At 41.5% G+C, this 17040-nt stretch overlaps 3 protein-coding genes across 5 annotated transcripts in view; 2 read left to right on the plus strand and 1 right to left on the minus strand.

The window, feature by feature from the left end:
- The window catches only part of maea (macrophage erythroblast attacher, E3 ubiquitin ligase), a 46054-nt gene that overhangs the window by 28432 nt on the left and 582 nt on the right, over positions 1–17040 (minus strand). The window contains exons 2-5 of the mRNA XM_077531307.1: positions 15681–16654; positions 15488–15579; positions 14360–14452; positions 14174–14271 (exon numbers count right to left, since the gene is read on the minus strand). The gene's annotated coding sequence lies outside the window, so the exon portion shown is untranslated. The remainder of the gene's footprint in view (positions 1–14173; positions 14272–14359; positions 14453–15487; positions 15580–15680; positions 16655–17040) is intronic.
- On the plus strand, positions 1305–15484 carry spon2b (spondin 2b, extracellular matrix protein). 3 transcript variants are annotated; one of them, XM_077531304.1, is made up of 9 exons: positions 1305–1806; positions 4445–4537; positions 5378–5610; positions 6678–6901; positions 7404–7595; positions 7763–7949; positions 14168–14264; positions 14390–14481; positions 15447–15484. In XM_077531304.1, the coding sequence occupies exons 1-8, from the start codon at positions 1475–1477 to the stop codon at positions 14478–14480; spliced, it is 1449 nt and encodes a 482-aa protein (XP_077387430.1). In that variant the 5' UTR covers positions 1305–1474; the 3' UTR covers position 14481; positions 15447–15484. The 3 variants fall into 3 exon arrangements, with proteins under 3 accessions (XP_077387430.1, XP_077387428.1, XP_077387429.1); XM_077531302.1 differs by having other exon boundaries at positions 5330–5610; positions 15447–15478; XM_077531303.1 differs by lacking the exons at positions 14168–14264; positions 14390–14481; positions 15447–15484 and adding an exon at positions 10787–11417 and having other exon boundaries at positions 5330–5610.
- LOC144026247 (transmembrane emp24 domain-containing protein 11) lies at positions 15450–16647 on the plus strand. The gene is made up of 3 exons (XM_077532835.1): positions 15450–15572; positions 15674–15820; positions 16498–16647. The coding sequence occupies exons 1-3, from the start codon at positions 15450–15452 to the stop codon at positions 16645–16647; spliced, it is 420 nt and encodes a 139-aa protein (XP_077388961.1).

Raw genomic sequence — 17040 nt, forward strand, 5'->3', positions numbered from 1 at the left:
CTGTGCTAACAGTGCAGCTCTGCTTCCCCTTTTCGACTGACATGACAGCGTTTACGTGTAGTATGCAATGCAAGCGGCTTTTTACTTGAGGAAGCGGAGCTCAGAGTGTGGAAAAATAGCGGGAGCCTGTAAAGACAATGAAATCATTTTCATTCATGGAGTTAGCATATTTTACAGAAGACTCCGTCCGGTTGAGTGGTGCTACGGTAGCCGTGATCAGCAATGGCGGAGGACGTTACAACTTCTCAAACAGACGAAAGAGAGAAGTGCGCATTTTCCCTCATGGAGACAGCACTTCATCACAAACCGGCAAATTGTGGAGGATGCGGTGGAACCATCGCCAAATATGAACAAAAACCTCTGCAACTTATGTCGTATGCAGCTTTTCATATTCTGCTGTGTACACAATACATATGCATTAAAATAACCTTTTATACCGAGTATTATTGTCAGAGTGAACAACAAAAGCAGAGTCAGCAGTTTCCCCGAATGGAGAATTTATACACGTTTTCATACTCTGTAGTCATAATACACCAACCAGAGCTTAATTCTGGAGATATAAATCAAGTTGTTCCCTAAAATCTCACATTGGTTTGTCGTGACTGATGACACAAACTTTCAATGACGAGGTTGTCCCTAACGCCCGTTTCAGCAGGATTTAGGCAAATACATTTGATTCAAAGTAACTCTGTCGTGGTGGGAAAAGAACGCAGTGCAAACAAATATTGTTCCGAAATATTGCAAGTAGCCCATCTATAGTTTTCTGACGACTTATACTCTGTACACGAAAACAGGTCTCTGTACATTCTATTCCTCACTGGGTGAAAATAAGCGTCTCCCTTTGTTTTCTGTACATATCGTGTCGTAAAAAAAAGAGAAACAGATTTCATGATCACATCTGGATGTAGTTACTTGTGGATCATCGGTCACAAGCGGCTAAGTGATTTGCACACCTGCCTCGCGGTTCTGAGTTTTGAGCTACAGCAATCCTGTTTGCCATTTGCCTACATGCTTTTTTCCCTCCCACGTTCCAAAAACATACATGCTAGCTTATGAAATTGTTCAATGATGTAAGCGTGAGCCGCATGCTGCTTCACCACATCTGGAGAGCAAAGTCTAAAGGTACATTTTCATTTCATTCTATGTGAAATAAAAACTACCAGAAAGAGAATATTTTGGTTTCTTAATAAAAAAAGCAAAAAGTGAGTCACTTTCGTGGTACGAGCTTTTCATTGGGCTGCAACTTTATGCGTATTTCCATGACGACGACCTGACACAATGACAACAACTTCCTGTTGCCACAGCAACGCTGGCGCCGCACGAAAAACAAATGCTGTTAAATGGTTTGAAGCTCGTTTAGAGTGACTGGCGGTGGCGCGAGGCTTTGTCGGACGACGCCACATTTTAAGATTTGCCTTCCAAACGGCGTCTGCTCGCTGGATCAGTGTTTTTAAGATTGCTGGTAAAAAGTTCAATGATGTCACTTTTTGCAGCAACTAAAAAAGCATTTTTTATATCATCTGTTGAAGGCGAGGAAATCAGTCAATGTGGAGCATTGTTCGAGCCGTCGCACGCGTGCGCTGTGATGGAAACACACACACACACAAAAAAGCAATACTGCAAGGCATTGGGGCGGTTGCGCATCTGTAAGGATTTTCACAGGGGTCAAAGGTTGGAGCTACGCTGTAGAGAAGAAGGGCAACTAGGCGAAGAGATGCTCGTTTTCTTTCTGGGTACGTATGAGGTGTCAAAGAGCAAGGCACAGTTTCCACCACTTTGCCTGAAACCATGGAGCAATGTTTGCAAGTGAGTTCTGCGCAACCTACCGGTATCCTCAAATTGTAAGCTGTTTTTTATTTTTATTTTACAGATTGTGTAAGATAAGGATGATGAACTGAGTAATTCCAGATCATCTGCTATACTGCAGTTTTGGTGAGCAACAAAGTTGAAAAGCAATGCTGGACAAAACTTGATTAGTTGGATTTTGCTTAATACTGTGGTATGTGCTGCAGTTTTGGTTAGCAACAGCATACAAATGAGATCAAGTGTTTTGGGCTAGTTTCATACTGCAGGTCTTAATGCTCAATTTGGATTTTTTGGTGGAATCCGTTGTGTGTGCGTGTGTAATCGTTCATATTACATTATTAATTGCGACCTCAGTCTGTCTTGTGTGTGAACCAAAAGCATCCCCAAAATGACACTCATGCACAGAAGAAAAGATGACATCACTCACGTCATGTTTGCAAAGTAAATATGGTCAAAATGTGTAGACTAATCTTTTTTTCATCTCATATCTACACATGAGATCGATCCATTGATTGATTGACTGACAGACAGACATTTGGGAGCTTTACAGTAGATATGAAAAGTTTACACACCCCTGTTCAAATACCCGTTTCTGTGATATAAAAATGACATGGGGACAAATAATTTCAAACCTTTGGCCACCATTACTATAACCCATAACCTATACAACTCAACTAATTTTTCATTGCCTTTTAGAAATGGCAACTAAAAACAAGTGAGAAAATGGACCTTAGACTAGATGAAAGCAGTTACGTGGAAGAACAACAAGCAGGGAGCATGAACAAATTAAGACAAGGAAGATATTCTCCATCTATGGCCTGAAGAGAATTTGATGTGAGCCAAGTATTATGCTTTGCCAATACATGACCAATACATTGCCAGCATAAAAACCACGACCTTCTGACATCCACAAATTGACAGAATACCAAAATGCCGGATTAGCGGCACACTAGGACAATTGACTTGATCCGTGACCAAAAGTCACTAGGTGAAAATGAACAAATGTCCACAGTGCAATCCTAAAAAGGGGTCACGTGAGAGTCATTGGCCCCAGCGTATGCGTGTGTCAATGTGTGTGTATGCAAGAAGAAACGTGACCATATGGAAAACATCAGATGTGGGCGGAGTCAGCATGCTGGCATATTTGCGCGTTTGCACGTGAGCGCATGCTGTTGGGTAGGCTGCCACCCTGAGGCACCCATTTGAGCCCAGCACCACACCCGGCCTCCGCGTATACGCAAGCACACACACACACATTCCTGGCTGAAAGATGACCAAAAGTCAAACACACATACACACGAGGCTTTAGAGGAGATGGAAGAGAAAACAGCAGCTGCCATCGTCGCTTCCTGTCGGGAGGGAAGTCAAACATCTCACACTGTAAAACGGAGACACGGCATCCTCTGCCCACATGGAAGGCTTGACTGGCTCAAACGTGACACACTTTTCAATCTTTATGGACAAAAAGTGTTCAGCAAAAGACTTCAAATAGTCCCCCCCTTACGCTTCCTGGTTATGCCATAAAAAAAATAAAAATAAAATATACACACACACACACACACATATTATATATATATATATATATAAAATGTGATTTATTTTATTTATTTATTTTTTATGGCATAACCAGGCAGAAGTTGGCACACTGATTGCAGAAATCATGTAAGCATAGAGTCCACTGTTTATGAAAAAGCAATTTTAGCATCAGTGTTATCTTTGTATTTTACGTTTTATCTTGTAGTGGGTTTTAAAGCTGCTCTGTGTAGGAATTTGCACAAAAATATATATACAACAGCCTTTTTATTTGATTATATATGACCCGTGCGGCACGGTGGATGACTCAAGCTCAAGATCAGCAGCCTCGCATCGCAATTTGCCAGTCAAAATGATCCTTTTACGCCACAAACACATTCAATGTAAAACAGAACGGGCATTTATGTTACAAAACGCAGCGCAAATGTGACGTAAATGGCAAACCGTTATCTTGTTACTAGTGTTGTTCCGATACCGATACTGGTATCGGCAGAGGTGCCGATACTGCATTAAAACAGTGGTATCGGTTTCGGTGAGTCCTCACAAGTAACATGCCGATACCATTCATTCCAAAGCTAATATAGGATTTTGGATGCAGTATCTTGCGTCTTGCTCATGCGCAACATTCACTGACATGTGACATGTTCACTGCATGCTGATCTAAGATATCCTATTGGCCTATGAATGCTCTGAGCCAATGGCAGGACAGCTTTTTCATGTTGAGGGGAAAAAAAACCTTAGGTATCAGTATGGTATCGGTATCGGGGGCCAAAAACAGTATCGGAACAACACTACTTGTTACTCCCGTAAAATGTCAAGCTTGTTCTGAATTTTTTTTTTTTTTTTTTTAAATATCAGATTGATCGGCTTTGCGGTAGCCCCACTTGTGTGTGAGCGTGACTTTGCACAGATGAAATAGCTGTCTTTTGTAAAGATGGCATAGGATCAAGTGACAAGCAAATAGGATGCGGTGGAGCATGTTTAAAAAGGGAGTGGAACCAAAAAAAGGAGGGGAAAGGGGATGGATTGGATAGTAGGGAAGGGGGGGGGGGTGAAGCTTCCGAAAAGATATAAAAAGGTCAATTTGGACTTTGGAACTTCGCAGTCACTTTTGCCGGCAGCCACAACCACTGCTCTCCACCCCCCTCCTCTCTCTCTTCCCCAAGCCTTCATTCATCAGGAGCCATCTGCAAAACCAGTGAGTATTAGACAACCACAAATGCATGCTGCCAATATGTATTCATAGAACTGGAATTTGGGCCTATTGAATAAGCATATTAGTATTTATTTTGGAGAAGATGACGACGTAAATATGTGATCTGTGTGAAACGTGTTTAAAATGTCTGTTCACTGAATAATTCATTATGATAAACACTACAATGTGTGGAAGTGGTAAAAATATCTGCTGCAATAACTAAAGGATGTGAATGTAGCAACTCGACATGATCATGAATACATCTGCGAGCAGATTACATGTGAGATGTACATCGATGCATACTGAAGTGGATGTAAAATGTGAATTTCACCAGCAGCAAGATTAGTCACCAGCATTGTTTGTAGCAAAAAACTATGTGCACTTACTGTACATATTGCATACAGTACATGTACATTATGAATGGATCTGTAAGTAGTCTATATTTAAGCAGTTTAGAATTAAACAATATTTTTAAGTAATAAATAGATGTGAATGTAACCAGCAACAAGAATAGTAAGCAACATTGGATCAAAAAACATTGTATCAATGCTTTTTAGATAAGCAGTTGTAAATACGAAATCAATATGATGAGTAACTGAATACTATATAAAGTCATAAATGTTAACAGTAGTGGGGACAGGCAGCAGGATCGTACGCAGCAAAACAAAAACAAAAACAAAAAAACTACATGTATCAATTGTCTACATCAATGAGGAATTTAAAGTCTTCAATGTACCTTACATGTTTTTGGGACTGTCCATTTCCGTTAAGACGATTCTGACTCTTTTCCTTAAGTCTCCTTTCCCGCTTCTCCCGCCTCATGATCATGGACGCCTCGACAAGCATGTCCTCCACCAGCGAGGCCCTCCTCCGCCTCCGCCTCCGCCTCGCGGTGGTCACGATGCTGACGCTGGGTCACGGTGTCCATCCGATGCCCGTGCCGACGGACGTCCCCGTGTGTACCGCCTCGGAAGCAGCCCAGTACAACTTGACCTTTAGCGGCAAGTGGACACGAGATGCCTTCCCCAAACAGTATCCTGTCTACCGCCCCCCCGCGCAATGGTCCAACCTTGTCGGTGAGTACCGTGCAGTATAGGTACACTAACAACACCAAGTTCATGTTTCCCATCTTGTATACCAACAGCGACATAACGTACTGTACGCTGGATTGAACAGACGGCTTGAAAATTCAGCCACTGAAGCCAGTTATACGTAACAACACATCATGTGGTAGCCATGTCAGTCAAAAAACGTCTCAAGAAGACAATAGCCGTAAAGGCACAACATTTCTCCCATTTTGTTTCAAAGCTGCCATTTTCGCCGTAAACTTCACAATTTCGAATTTAGAAGCACATACACCAGCCAGATGAAATATTTTTGCGCTTTTGCCATGGTGGCCTGATGACTCACATTCAAAAATTAATGTCTATGTCCTTCTCTCTGTAAACTCTGCATACTTGTATGAAGCCCATCGTTTTTATTTAACCATAACAGCCACTGGACACCATTACTGGCAGTAATTAGGTGGAATGGTAAAACCCTCATTAACACCCCTTTTCATACGGACATCCGGCAGCAAAAATTCGAAGGATAATCTGAAAATAAAAATAAAAATACTATGCCGACACCCCAAATGGTTCAGGAACAGCCTCAAACTTACTTTGGGTGCACCTTTTTTTAGGCGTTTTCGGCAAACTTGCCCTAAAGATAAGGGGTGGTAAACATTTCGATTGGTTGAGTGACAGAACCAAATGTCACCCTCATTTTTTTGTGGAAAAAAACAACAACACTAAACTATTTGCCTCATCTCATTTTACAATATACTATTTTTTAAATTTACCGTAACTGTAATATATAAACAATATACCATTGTTGACTGATTTTGCGGAATGAAATAAATGAAAGAATCCTTTGATTTTTCTGGATGTGGCCCTCAGAAGAAAAAAGATTGGACATCGCTGCCCTAAGTGCTGTAATAAGCATCAGATCTCATCTCGTATCCTCCAGATATGAGAAAACCATCTGAAGTCCTAAATCCGACATCAGGGATGAAAGTAAATTGGATAGAAAGTGACTAATGTCAACTACCATGTAATTAAATACACGGTGGTGATCCCCCTGTCTTTCCTCCCTCTGCCCTCAGGCGTGACCCACAGCTCCGACTACCACATGTGGCAGCGTAATGGCTTTGCCAGTAACGGAGTGAGGGAGTTCACAGAAAAAGGCGAAGCTTGGACGCTAATGAAGGAAGTGGAGCAGGCCGGGGAACAGATTCAGAGCGTTTATGGCATCTTCTCAGCTCCTGCTGTCATAGGAGGCACCGGCCAGAGCAGCACTGTGGTTGAGGTCTTTGCCAGACACTCCTATGTGAGTCACTCGCATACCCGACTTGTTCATACTAGGTCAGGGTTTCGATTGGACCCACTCAGGGGTCAGTGTATGATAGACAATAGCGGCTTGGTCAAAACCTTAAGTAAAGTGGGGCCGAGGGAAAGAAATGGAGCGTGTATGACCTCAATGTAGCAGCCATATATCAGGAACACTATTTCAACAAACAAGTAAAAGTCACATCAAAACAGCAGCTTCGACGTTTCTGGCTGCTTCATCTGCAAGAAAAACGTATGCCTTGATACGGTCCATAAAGCTCAGCAGGAGTAGGGTTGGATTTCCATCTGGGCGGGTCTTCAGGGTGGTCGTAAAGTTGGGGGACGTGTCCGGCCAGGTCTGAAGTTAAAATGCAGGCAATGGAACTAACTTCAGGCGTTGATGGTGTAGTCAGTGACTTATCTTAAGAATGGATCGCTTGAATAGCCTAGAACATTATTAGACTCCTATCGTGGTAACCTTGCTCCATTTGTCAATTCTCCAGCTGTCCTTTATCGTGCGCCTCGTTCCGAGCCCCGACTGGTTTGTGGGAACGGATAGCGTGGATCTGTGCAATGGCGATCAGTGGAAAGACAGCGTGTCTCTGGAGCTTTTCCCCTACGATGCTGGGACAGACAGCGGCTTCACGTTCTCCTCGCCCAACTTCGAGACCATGCCTCAAGATAAAATCACCCAGGTAGGGCAATCATGAGCGTAAGATGGATATTCGTGCTGCTGGCACTGAGATTGAGGTCTTGAACACTTGGTGGAAACGCTCACTTCTTTTTCAGTTGAACATGAAAACGTAAGCTCCCCAGCTTCTTAACTTATCCAAAGTCCGTTCTTGTCCTTTTTCATTGGTAGATAACGTCATCCTTCCCCAGCCACCCAGCCAACTCCTTCTACTACCCCCGTCTGAAGCACCTCCCACCCATTGCCAAAGTAACGCTGACCAAGATAAGGAAGACCAACCAGATCATTAGACTTCCGGCAGAGCTCACCCAGTCCAATCTGCTGCCAACAGAGAATGACATTGAGGACAACCTCATAAGTAAGTTGGAGGAATAACTCGTCAAGCATGGTTGTAGATGAGCATTTTTGGTCAAGGTACACACAAATTAGGTGTTTAAAAAGTAAAATGATGTATTAAAGAACACAGTACATGTCCTCAACGCAAATGCAAACGTACAGAGGTAAAACATTTGTTGAGTGTGAGTTCATGTTAGACATAATCATCAAGCCATTAAAGAGCTGGTATAAAATAAAATGAAAAAAATCACATGACAAGCCTTTTTCATTTCAAATTTAAAGCGGAAGTCAACCCTTCCAAAATTTCTTAATATGTATTATGCAGCCCCACTAGTCTAAAGACAGTATTCTGGCTAATACTGGCCCGAAGCCAGCTGGGATAGGCTCCAGCACCCCCGCGACCCTTGTGAGAAGTAAGCAGTCAAGAAAATGGATAGATGGATGGTTAATATTGCAGTTGTGGAATAGCTATGAGCTAAGCAGCAAAATCCAGCAGTTTTTATCAATATCAGAAGGCGGCTATTTTGTCACTTGCTGTCGAGTGAAATTGACATCACAGTTGCTTGTTTCAGGTAACGAATCACAGTGCAGTTTCAGAAAACAGGTGAGCTGTGATTGGTCATTGCCTGAGCCTTGAGAAATTGTGATGTCATCTTCAGTTGACAGTAAGTGGCAAAATGGCTACACCCCGAGATGGATATTAACTGCTGGATTTTGCTGCATAACTCATATTCCACAAATGTAATATTAATCAGAATGTCATGTTTAGACTAGTGAGGTCACATATAACATAATATTGTCAAGAAATGTTTAAGGTTGACTTCCCCTTTAACACACTTAACCTACTAATATTTCTGTAAGAACTGCACGTGTCATAAAATTACTTGCCGGAAACAATCCAAACAGTGACTCAATTTATCAACAAGTGTACGCCACATCTACAGGTTTGAACTTGAAGCTAACATGTTCTGCATGAGCTATACTTGAAACAATGTTTAGGGCAAGCTGACCTGCTAAGAAGCATTTGGGAGCCCTTAAGGTGAGCACTAAAACTCAAAGAAGACCAGAAAGAAGGGCAAAAGACACATGTGGCATCTTAAGGAAGAGGTTGCGATAATATGGGTCAGCCACCGAAAAATGGAAGGCAGACATTTCAACAGGATCACTATTAATGAGGTGAAGTTCCATTCAGTTTGTGTTGATTCACACACAGTTGCTGTTTATGAGTCCCTGTTGGGTGGATTAAGCGCGAGCCAAAGCAGGAAGAAAAGAAAAATACAAATCTTTTTACAAGGCGACCACACGGCGGTCCTGCTGATGTTGGATGGGAGAGTTATGAGAATGAGTCAACTTTTAAAGAATAATGTGACAAGGGATTTATAGAAGGACAGGTTAGTTCCCCCTGGGCAGGCGTCAAAAGTTAGGGACCAACAATCAGGGACGCATTCCAGCGTTTACACAACAAAAACCTACAGTTGTAAACTTTAACTTACAGACTTTGTCGATGCTGTCCAAACGATCCCAGTTCACATTGACCCGCTCAATAAATCTGACAAATGAAAACATCTTTGCACAGTACCGCAGCTCTGAGGCTGGAATGCTGAAGAACTGTTTTATTGTCACGCTCTGGGGTCACGTAAACAGTCCAAACGTCAGTTTTGATCAGTTTCTAGTTCTTGCAAACAGCCTCCAGTCTCATCCATATAGTTTTATCTCTTACTCCTCAATATTCCTAGAGGGCCGGAAAGATGACATTCACAGCTGAGTCACAATCACCTTCTTGAACCTCTTTCTGTGTAATATATTCACAGATGTCAACCAATACAGGCCAAGTTTGACTGATGGTATTTCATACTTTGGCCCACTAACGTCTTCCCAGTGTCCTTAATGGACCTGCAATATGGAGCCGTAACAGCCTTGACGCCATCTTCCAGCAGGCAATCCATCCTTCAGTGCTGCCTCCGTAGCTCGCCTCATCCCTCTGCTTTTTTTTTTATTTTTATTTTTTACTTTTTGTTGGACCAAATTTGTACTCAATCGCACATACCACCTTGTCGGAGGTGTCCCCTTTCGTTCATTTCGATTCTCAAAAGATGAACAGTGAAATGACACGTGAAAATTTTGGTCTGGTTCTCAAAGGAGCACATTTTATTTACCGGTAAATGATAATCGATGATTTAAGCAGTGGTTCTCAACCGCCGTCCTGGAGTACTCCTATCCAGCTTGATTTCCATGTCTCCCTCAGCCAACACAGGTGTTTCCAAACGATCAGCTAATCAGCAAGCTCTGCATAAAGCCTGATAAGATCATCAGCTGTGTTGGCTGAGGGAGACATGGAAAACAGGCTGGATTAGGGGTACCCGAGGACCGGGGTTGAGAACCACTGCATGTCGTCAATGCTGACACTACCACAATATGTTATTGTTGGGGATATTCCCTTCAAAGGTTCAAGGTTGGACTTGGGGTTACTTCTAATATTCTCCTTCATGGGTTGGGTTTAGGATTTAGGTTCGGTGTTAAGGGTCAAAATTAGGGGTTCATGATTTAGGATTAGGGGTTGGAGTTAAGAGTTTAGGATCACTGTTAGGATTATGGTTTGGGTTAGTTCTACTAATCTTTAGGGTTAAGATTAGAGGTCAAGATTAAGATTCCGGATTATTTACTCTTGCCATTTAGGGTTACGGATTAGAATTTGAGGTTAGGTTTAGGTTGGAGGTTCAGGTGAGGTCATGTGAATTGGGCTAACCCTCCTCTTGGATATGACTGTCCTAAATAAACCCTGAGAAAAAAGGAGCGCATGCAGCTTGGCGTAGCCGTGTCCTCCACCCGTCAACTAAAGTCTACCGTTGTGCAACGCAGAAACGCCACTGGACTGTGAGGTGTCAGCATGGTCTCCTTGGGGCCTGTGCAAGGGCAAGTGCGGAGATGCAGGCCTGCAACACCGCACACGCTATGTCCTCATGCAGCACGCCAACAATGGAGCACCCTGTCCCCTGCTGGAGGAGGAGCGGAAGTGCGTTCCAGACAACTGCTTATGACTAGGCCTTGAAACTAAGCAGGAGAAGAAGTGGAAAGCTGGCGGAGGGAAGAAGGAACGTAAGGTGCGGCGAGGACGAAAAAGACGTAGGAGGAGATACAACATCAGAAGGTCTGCAGTTTATTTGCTTGAGTCGTGAACTGGACCTTCTGCTTCGTCAGTGTTAAAATAAGCGTCTAGTGAGTCCTACGGAAAGATCTGAGCTCAATGGAGAGGTGTAGTTTGGTTATCATCACCATTAGACACTGATTCAATGTTGCAGGTGATCAAAAAGGGGCTTTAGGATGAATTGAACGCAAGAAAGGAATATTTATTTACAGGATTTTAACCTGTCATGTACAAATATGAATGTAGTCATTTGTATTCTTTTTTTTTTGTAATGCTTTTCAGGTACTGATTCCATGAAGAAAATATTTTTGTATAAAACAATACCACAAATATTAAAAAAAAAAATTTTTTAATCTGTATCGTGAATAAAATTGTGTTGCTACAGCTCCATGTAGTGCTCATTTGTCATCAAATGAATCTAATCTGTAAGGAATTCAAAAACCCCAAAAAGATTCATTATATTTGGTTTGGTTCAATTCAAATGAAGATGAATTACAGCATGAGAAGCAGATGTTGCACCCCTTCTTGTCAAAAGTAATCCAATTTGTTCATATATCAAAACAACAAAATCCCTATTATTGGAATAATTCAGATAGCAGGAGAAGCTAACGTAGAAGTCTACACTTTCACTCTGTATTACATCTTGTCAAACATTACAAACGGTCTCAAATGGCCAACACCAGCAGACCTTTGATGCAAATCTGGGCCTTTTGTTCAAAATCAAAATGGTCAATATCCAGACTAAAACAGGAAATAGACCCATTATTTAGACATCGATTCACCAACAATCCTGATGTATACAATAGAAATGGATGATTGCTCCGGTAATATTTAAAAATTGACATTTTATTGTAGACCTGGATAAGCTTCATTTGTTAGCTAGATTGTATACCATCCATTTTTTTCCATCCGTGTTTCTCTCATGGAATCTTGCAGGTTCAAACCAAAGACCACAGTACCATTGGCTGCAGGGTTGAGAATAACTTGCCTTCAGGTGTTTAACAACCACAAACACATTCTGTTTGTATTCTAACATACTAGGCGCATGAATAAGCCTTTGAAGTGTGCAACCATAAACTCGGTAAAGATAATCACCGACTTTAAAACAAATGATCGACCTTGAGAGCCTTGAAATCACACTTGATGCCACCGCACATTTGACAAAGTATGAGGTAATCGCGTTTAACGTCCAAAGCAGACACTCTTGCAACTGTGACAGAGAAATATGCCAGTTGAAATATGTAAAGCAGACACAAACGTGCATAGCACACATCTGCTGCATTTGAATGATGACAGACGGGGAAACAAGTGAAAGACACTACGAACGGCTCCATGACGAGATTGGATCCGATTTCCAGGCCTTTCCTGTATACTCTCCTTAGAAATGTCATTATCTAATCTCAGTGGGATCCACATACCGTCATGTTCAGTGGGTTACATATTTACTCATCACTGGCGTGTTTACGCTGTAAACAAATACAATGAAGTGCAGCCTCCAGCTTGTGGATGTGCTAGCTATATGCTTTTGGCAGTACATCAAACTCATTTGAAATGGCGAGATCCAAACGTGAGGAAGTGGAAGGCCCCCCTCAAAAAACAAGGTTACTGGGGACTGCTATTATTTTCCATTTTTTTGGCCGTTTAATATTTATGGCCTAGAAGTATTTTTCATTCAAATTTTTACTGTAAATATGATTTACTACTACAATTAAGAGTAGTTTAGCACAGTCATTCTCAACCTATATGAAGCCAATGCACATATTTGACATGACACCAAACGGAAATGTTACAAATATACTCAGCTGAGGCTTGTATATATAAAATTTGAGCTCTGACTCAAAGACAAAATCTCCAGTCCCTAATCTCGTTGATGGCAGCAAACGAGTTCCAGTTGGATTCAACACATTTAAAATGTCTTATTTTTAACTGATGACTCCCGTGCCGCAATGTTGCCAAATGTAGAATCCTGATTATTGTACCTTTTGGTACTGTAAATAGGAAATCGTTGTTGGCGCAGATGTCGCATGCTGAATTTTGGTGTACTAGTCTATTACTAATAAACTTGAAGTGGTTGGTTATCTCTACCAACTGACGCTGCTATACCAGCACAAAAAGTGTTAGTTTGATAGCACTGGCTAGATCGACCCATACTTGGAACAACACGGAAAGTCCATTTCTAAAGCAACTGCAGACGCTGAGATCAGTTCAAACACAGTTAATACCAAAAGTCATATCTATGATGAGCATGAATAAACATGTGACCACAACTGTACTGAATACACATTGACACGTGTACAATCAATGGTTTCACGTTTTGGAAATGACATATTTGCCCTGATTATATGTCTGCCAAAGAGTATATTGATTCAGCATTCACAGCAAGGTGTGGGAGGATGTGGAGATGTGATACTTGACTTGAGCGCGAGGGGACGATTACAACTTTAGCAGATGCTCACATTGAGAGGAGACTCTATTCTCTGTGGGCACGTGGGTGTTAACATTATAAATGACCTCATGTAAAACAAGTATGCTGCTGTCAGTCATCTCACATGTGGATTATATTCACGCTACTCGATAAATCTGAGCTGTGTTGTCAGCAAGAGCGTCTCATAATCCTTACGACAGTGGAGCCTTCGAACAAAATCCGATTTGGGCAGATTATAAAACACAAAATTCCTATTAGAATTAATTACATAGATTTGGAATAAATTGTACAGCACAGTTTACACAAAACATATGCACTTTGCACATAATTTGTAGTGTATGATTGATCCAATTTTAGTCATTGATTTCCTTTGATGTTTTTTTTTTCCTCCCCTGTCTGGAGAAAACACAATTACGATGAAACACCAGTAAAGCTGCAATTGGCTGCCAAGTGAACCAGTCACACCACTTGACCAATGTCTCGTCACGCAAAGCAGCACCTGTGACTTTCTCACACCCGGCAGCCTCCAGCATAGACACGCTGTGGACTTTTGGGAAACCCTTTTGGCATTTACAGACCTGTTTTTAATTGTACCTGCCAAGCCAAATTTTCTTGAATAGGTCATACCAGACTGACCATGAAGCTCCAACGGGCCATCTTTTTACTGCAGGCTTACCTGACGCTGGCGGCCGCCATGTATTTCGATCTGGGCGAGAAGGAAGAGCGATGCATCATCGAGGAGATTCCCGAGGACATGCTGGTGACGGGTGAGTTCTGTAGAGAGGCTAAGAATGAGCCAAAAACAACGGACAGAGCGCCTCAGAGAACGACTCAATGTCTCTTGGAAAATGGGATGACTTACGGCAAGTGAGCGTATCTCTTTCGCCCTCAGGATATTTCCTGTTGCAGCCTTGGGACTTAAAGTCGGCCACCCACTCGCCTCACCTCGGCGTCACTGTGACAGTCAGGGACCCCAACAATGAGGTACAGGAAAGGAAACAATGAATAAACAGGGACATGAAAAAAAGTATTTGGCCAATAACTGATTTCAGCTTTTTATTGTTGTTTTTTTATTTAATGGAAGTCAACCTTAAATTTCTTGACAATAATTTACGTGACCTCACTAATGTAAACACGACATTGTGATTAGTATTACATGTGTGGAATAAGAGATATGAAATAAAATCCAGTCGTTGTTATCCATCTCAGGGGGCGGCCATTTTGCCACTTGCTGTCGACTGAAGATGACATCAAAGTTGCTCAGCGCTCACTCAACGACCAATCACAGCTCGCCTGTTTTATGAAGCTGAGCTGTGATTGGTTGTTACCACCTGAGCAACACTGAAGTCGTCTTCAGTGGTCAGCAAGTGGCAAAATGGCCGCCCACTGAGATGGATAAAAACGGCTGGATTTTATTTCATATCTCTTATTCCACACATGTAATACTAATCACAATGTCGTGTTTAGACCAGTGGGGCATGTAGAACATAATTATGATTATTTAATATTAAAATTAACAATTAAAATAACCCCAAATTTTTCATCTCGCATGTTGGGATTCTCGCCCGGCTCGCATTTTTCTCAGTCCAGCATGCCCACTTGAAAAGGTCACCGCTCGCCACTGGATTCAACTCTATGTCAAAAAGAATGCGGCGAGTCGTGTGTTGGTCGCGCACAAATACAAAGACGGATATTTTTTGCAGATATTAAACTCCTCATGAAGTAGTATTCTGATAATTCTCTGCAATAATGCAAATAAAACTAATTTAAAGCTGTTTAGCTGTTTGCTTTTATAAAGTTTTTGTCACAGTATTGTTTCAGTGTCAAGATACAGGTATAGTACAAGCATCAGTCAAACTTTTGGTTAAGTGACTGACAACATTTAACTTGTGTGTCATAGAACAACTCATTTGTGTCATCATTTCTGACGGCAAACCAATGAACACTAGGTGATGATGAGCAAGCGCTATGGCATCTTTTCTAAATTCACCTTCACGGCGCACATGTCCGGTCAGCACTTCCTCTGCTTCCAAACCAACTCCACCAGTTTCTCTGTTTTTGCTGGAGAACGTCTGGTAAGACCTGCAAACACACACAATCACAGTAGGCTTCATTTGAATTGTTATTATTATTATTTTTTTTTTTAAATGATCATGATTCTTCTTGTGTTTGGCAGAAGTTACATTTGGATGTTCAGATCGGCGAGCATGTCTTGAATCCGAAAGCCGATGGAACCAAAGACGACTTGAAGACGCTGGAATACAGCCTGCAACATCTCATTGATCAGATGGTGTTTATCACCAGGCAGCAGGATTACCAGCGGGTAAGACTGGATGATATGGCTTTCAAATCAAAATTGGGGTTTTTCCAGATAAAAATCTCATTGTATTTCCCCCTCTCGATTGTAAACATTTTACATTACATTATTCAAAACACGTTTTACTCTTTGTTGTTTTCCCACTTATGAAATTTGCTTTACTTCTCCTGATTCTGGACAAGTCTTAAACTGATTATTGTTCCCAGTAATTTTTTCTCAGCGACAAATCACATCAATTGTCACAGAAATCATATAAGTACATGTTTTCCACGCAAAAGAAATGCTTTCATTAATCAGCATGGTGTTATGACCTTTGGCAATATTTAGCGCAAATGACGGTGATTGCATTTGACCCTCCTTTCTTGGTTTTTGTTTTAAATCATGCCAAATGTATTTGATCGTTTATTTCTCAGCAGGAATTATAGTTACTAATCGCTTAAAAAAACTGCTAGAAAGATCGGAAAGTCAATAAATATATCGACCAAATTGGCAGTACTACTTCTGTCATGTTCTATAAGCAGTGCACATCAGCTGGGATACGCTTAAACTTACAGAAACCGCAAAAAAAAAAAAAAAAAAAAAGTTGAAAACAAAATCAGTTTAAGCAATGAAATCAACTAATATCCTCTATTTATAATTCTAGAGTAGCTGATCATGTAGAAAGTTGTTGTTTCTGCCAACAGGAAAAGGAAGAGATCTTCCGTCAGATCAGTGAGGACACACACAGTACAGTGCTGTGGTGGGCCATGTTGCAGATCTTCCTACTGCTCTCGGTTGGATTGTGGCAGATGAAGCGGCTCAAAGATTTCTTCATCGCCAAGAAACTCGTCTGATCACCGCCTGTCAAACATGGGAAAATCACATGTTGTCTTTTACTTGTAGTACATTACTGCCATGGTGATTATTTATGACAGTGCTTCTCAAACTGGTGGTAATTTGGTTCTTTCCTGGAATCCTAAATGAATACATGTAATATTTTGCTACAACGTTGACATATACTGTGCTGGGAAATCCGGCCTTAGAATAATAAATAGTCAGAACTCAAGACATTAATAATTCTGTTAAGGGCTTTTAAGGAAACATACACTCACATAACACAATTGCCCATAGACGATTGCATTATCACTTGTGTTGCCAAAATTTCATCACCAAGCCACCTAATTAAACATACCAATAAGTGTAGCATGGCAACACTAAACAAAACACCCCATCGCCATTGACAATTT

The sequence above is a fragment of the Festucalex cinctus genome, chromosome 9, assembly GCF_051991245.1.
Source record: "Festucalex cinctus isolate MCC-2025b chromosome 9, RoL_Fcin_1.0, whole genome shotgun sequence".
Lineage (NCBI taxonomy): Eukaryota > Metazoa > Chordata > Actinopteri > Syngnathiformes > Syngnathidae > Festucalex > Festucalex cinctus.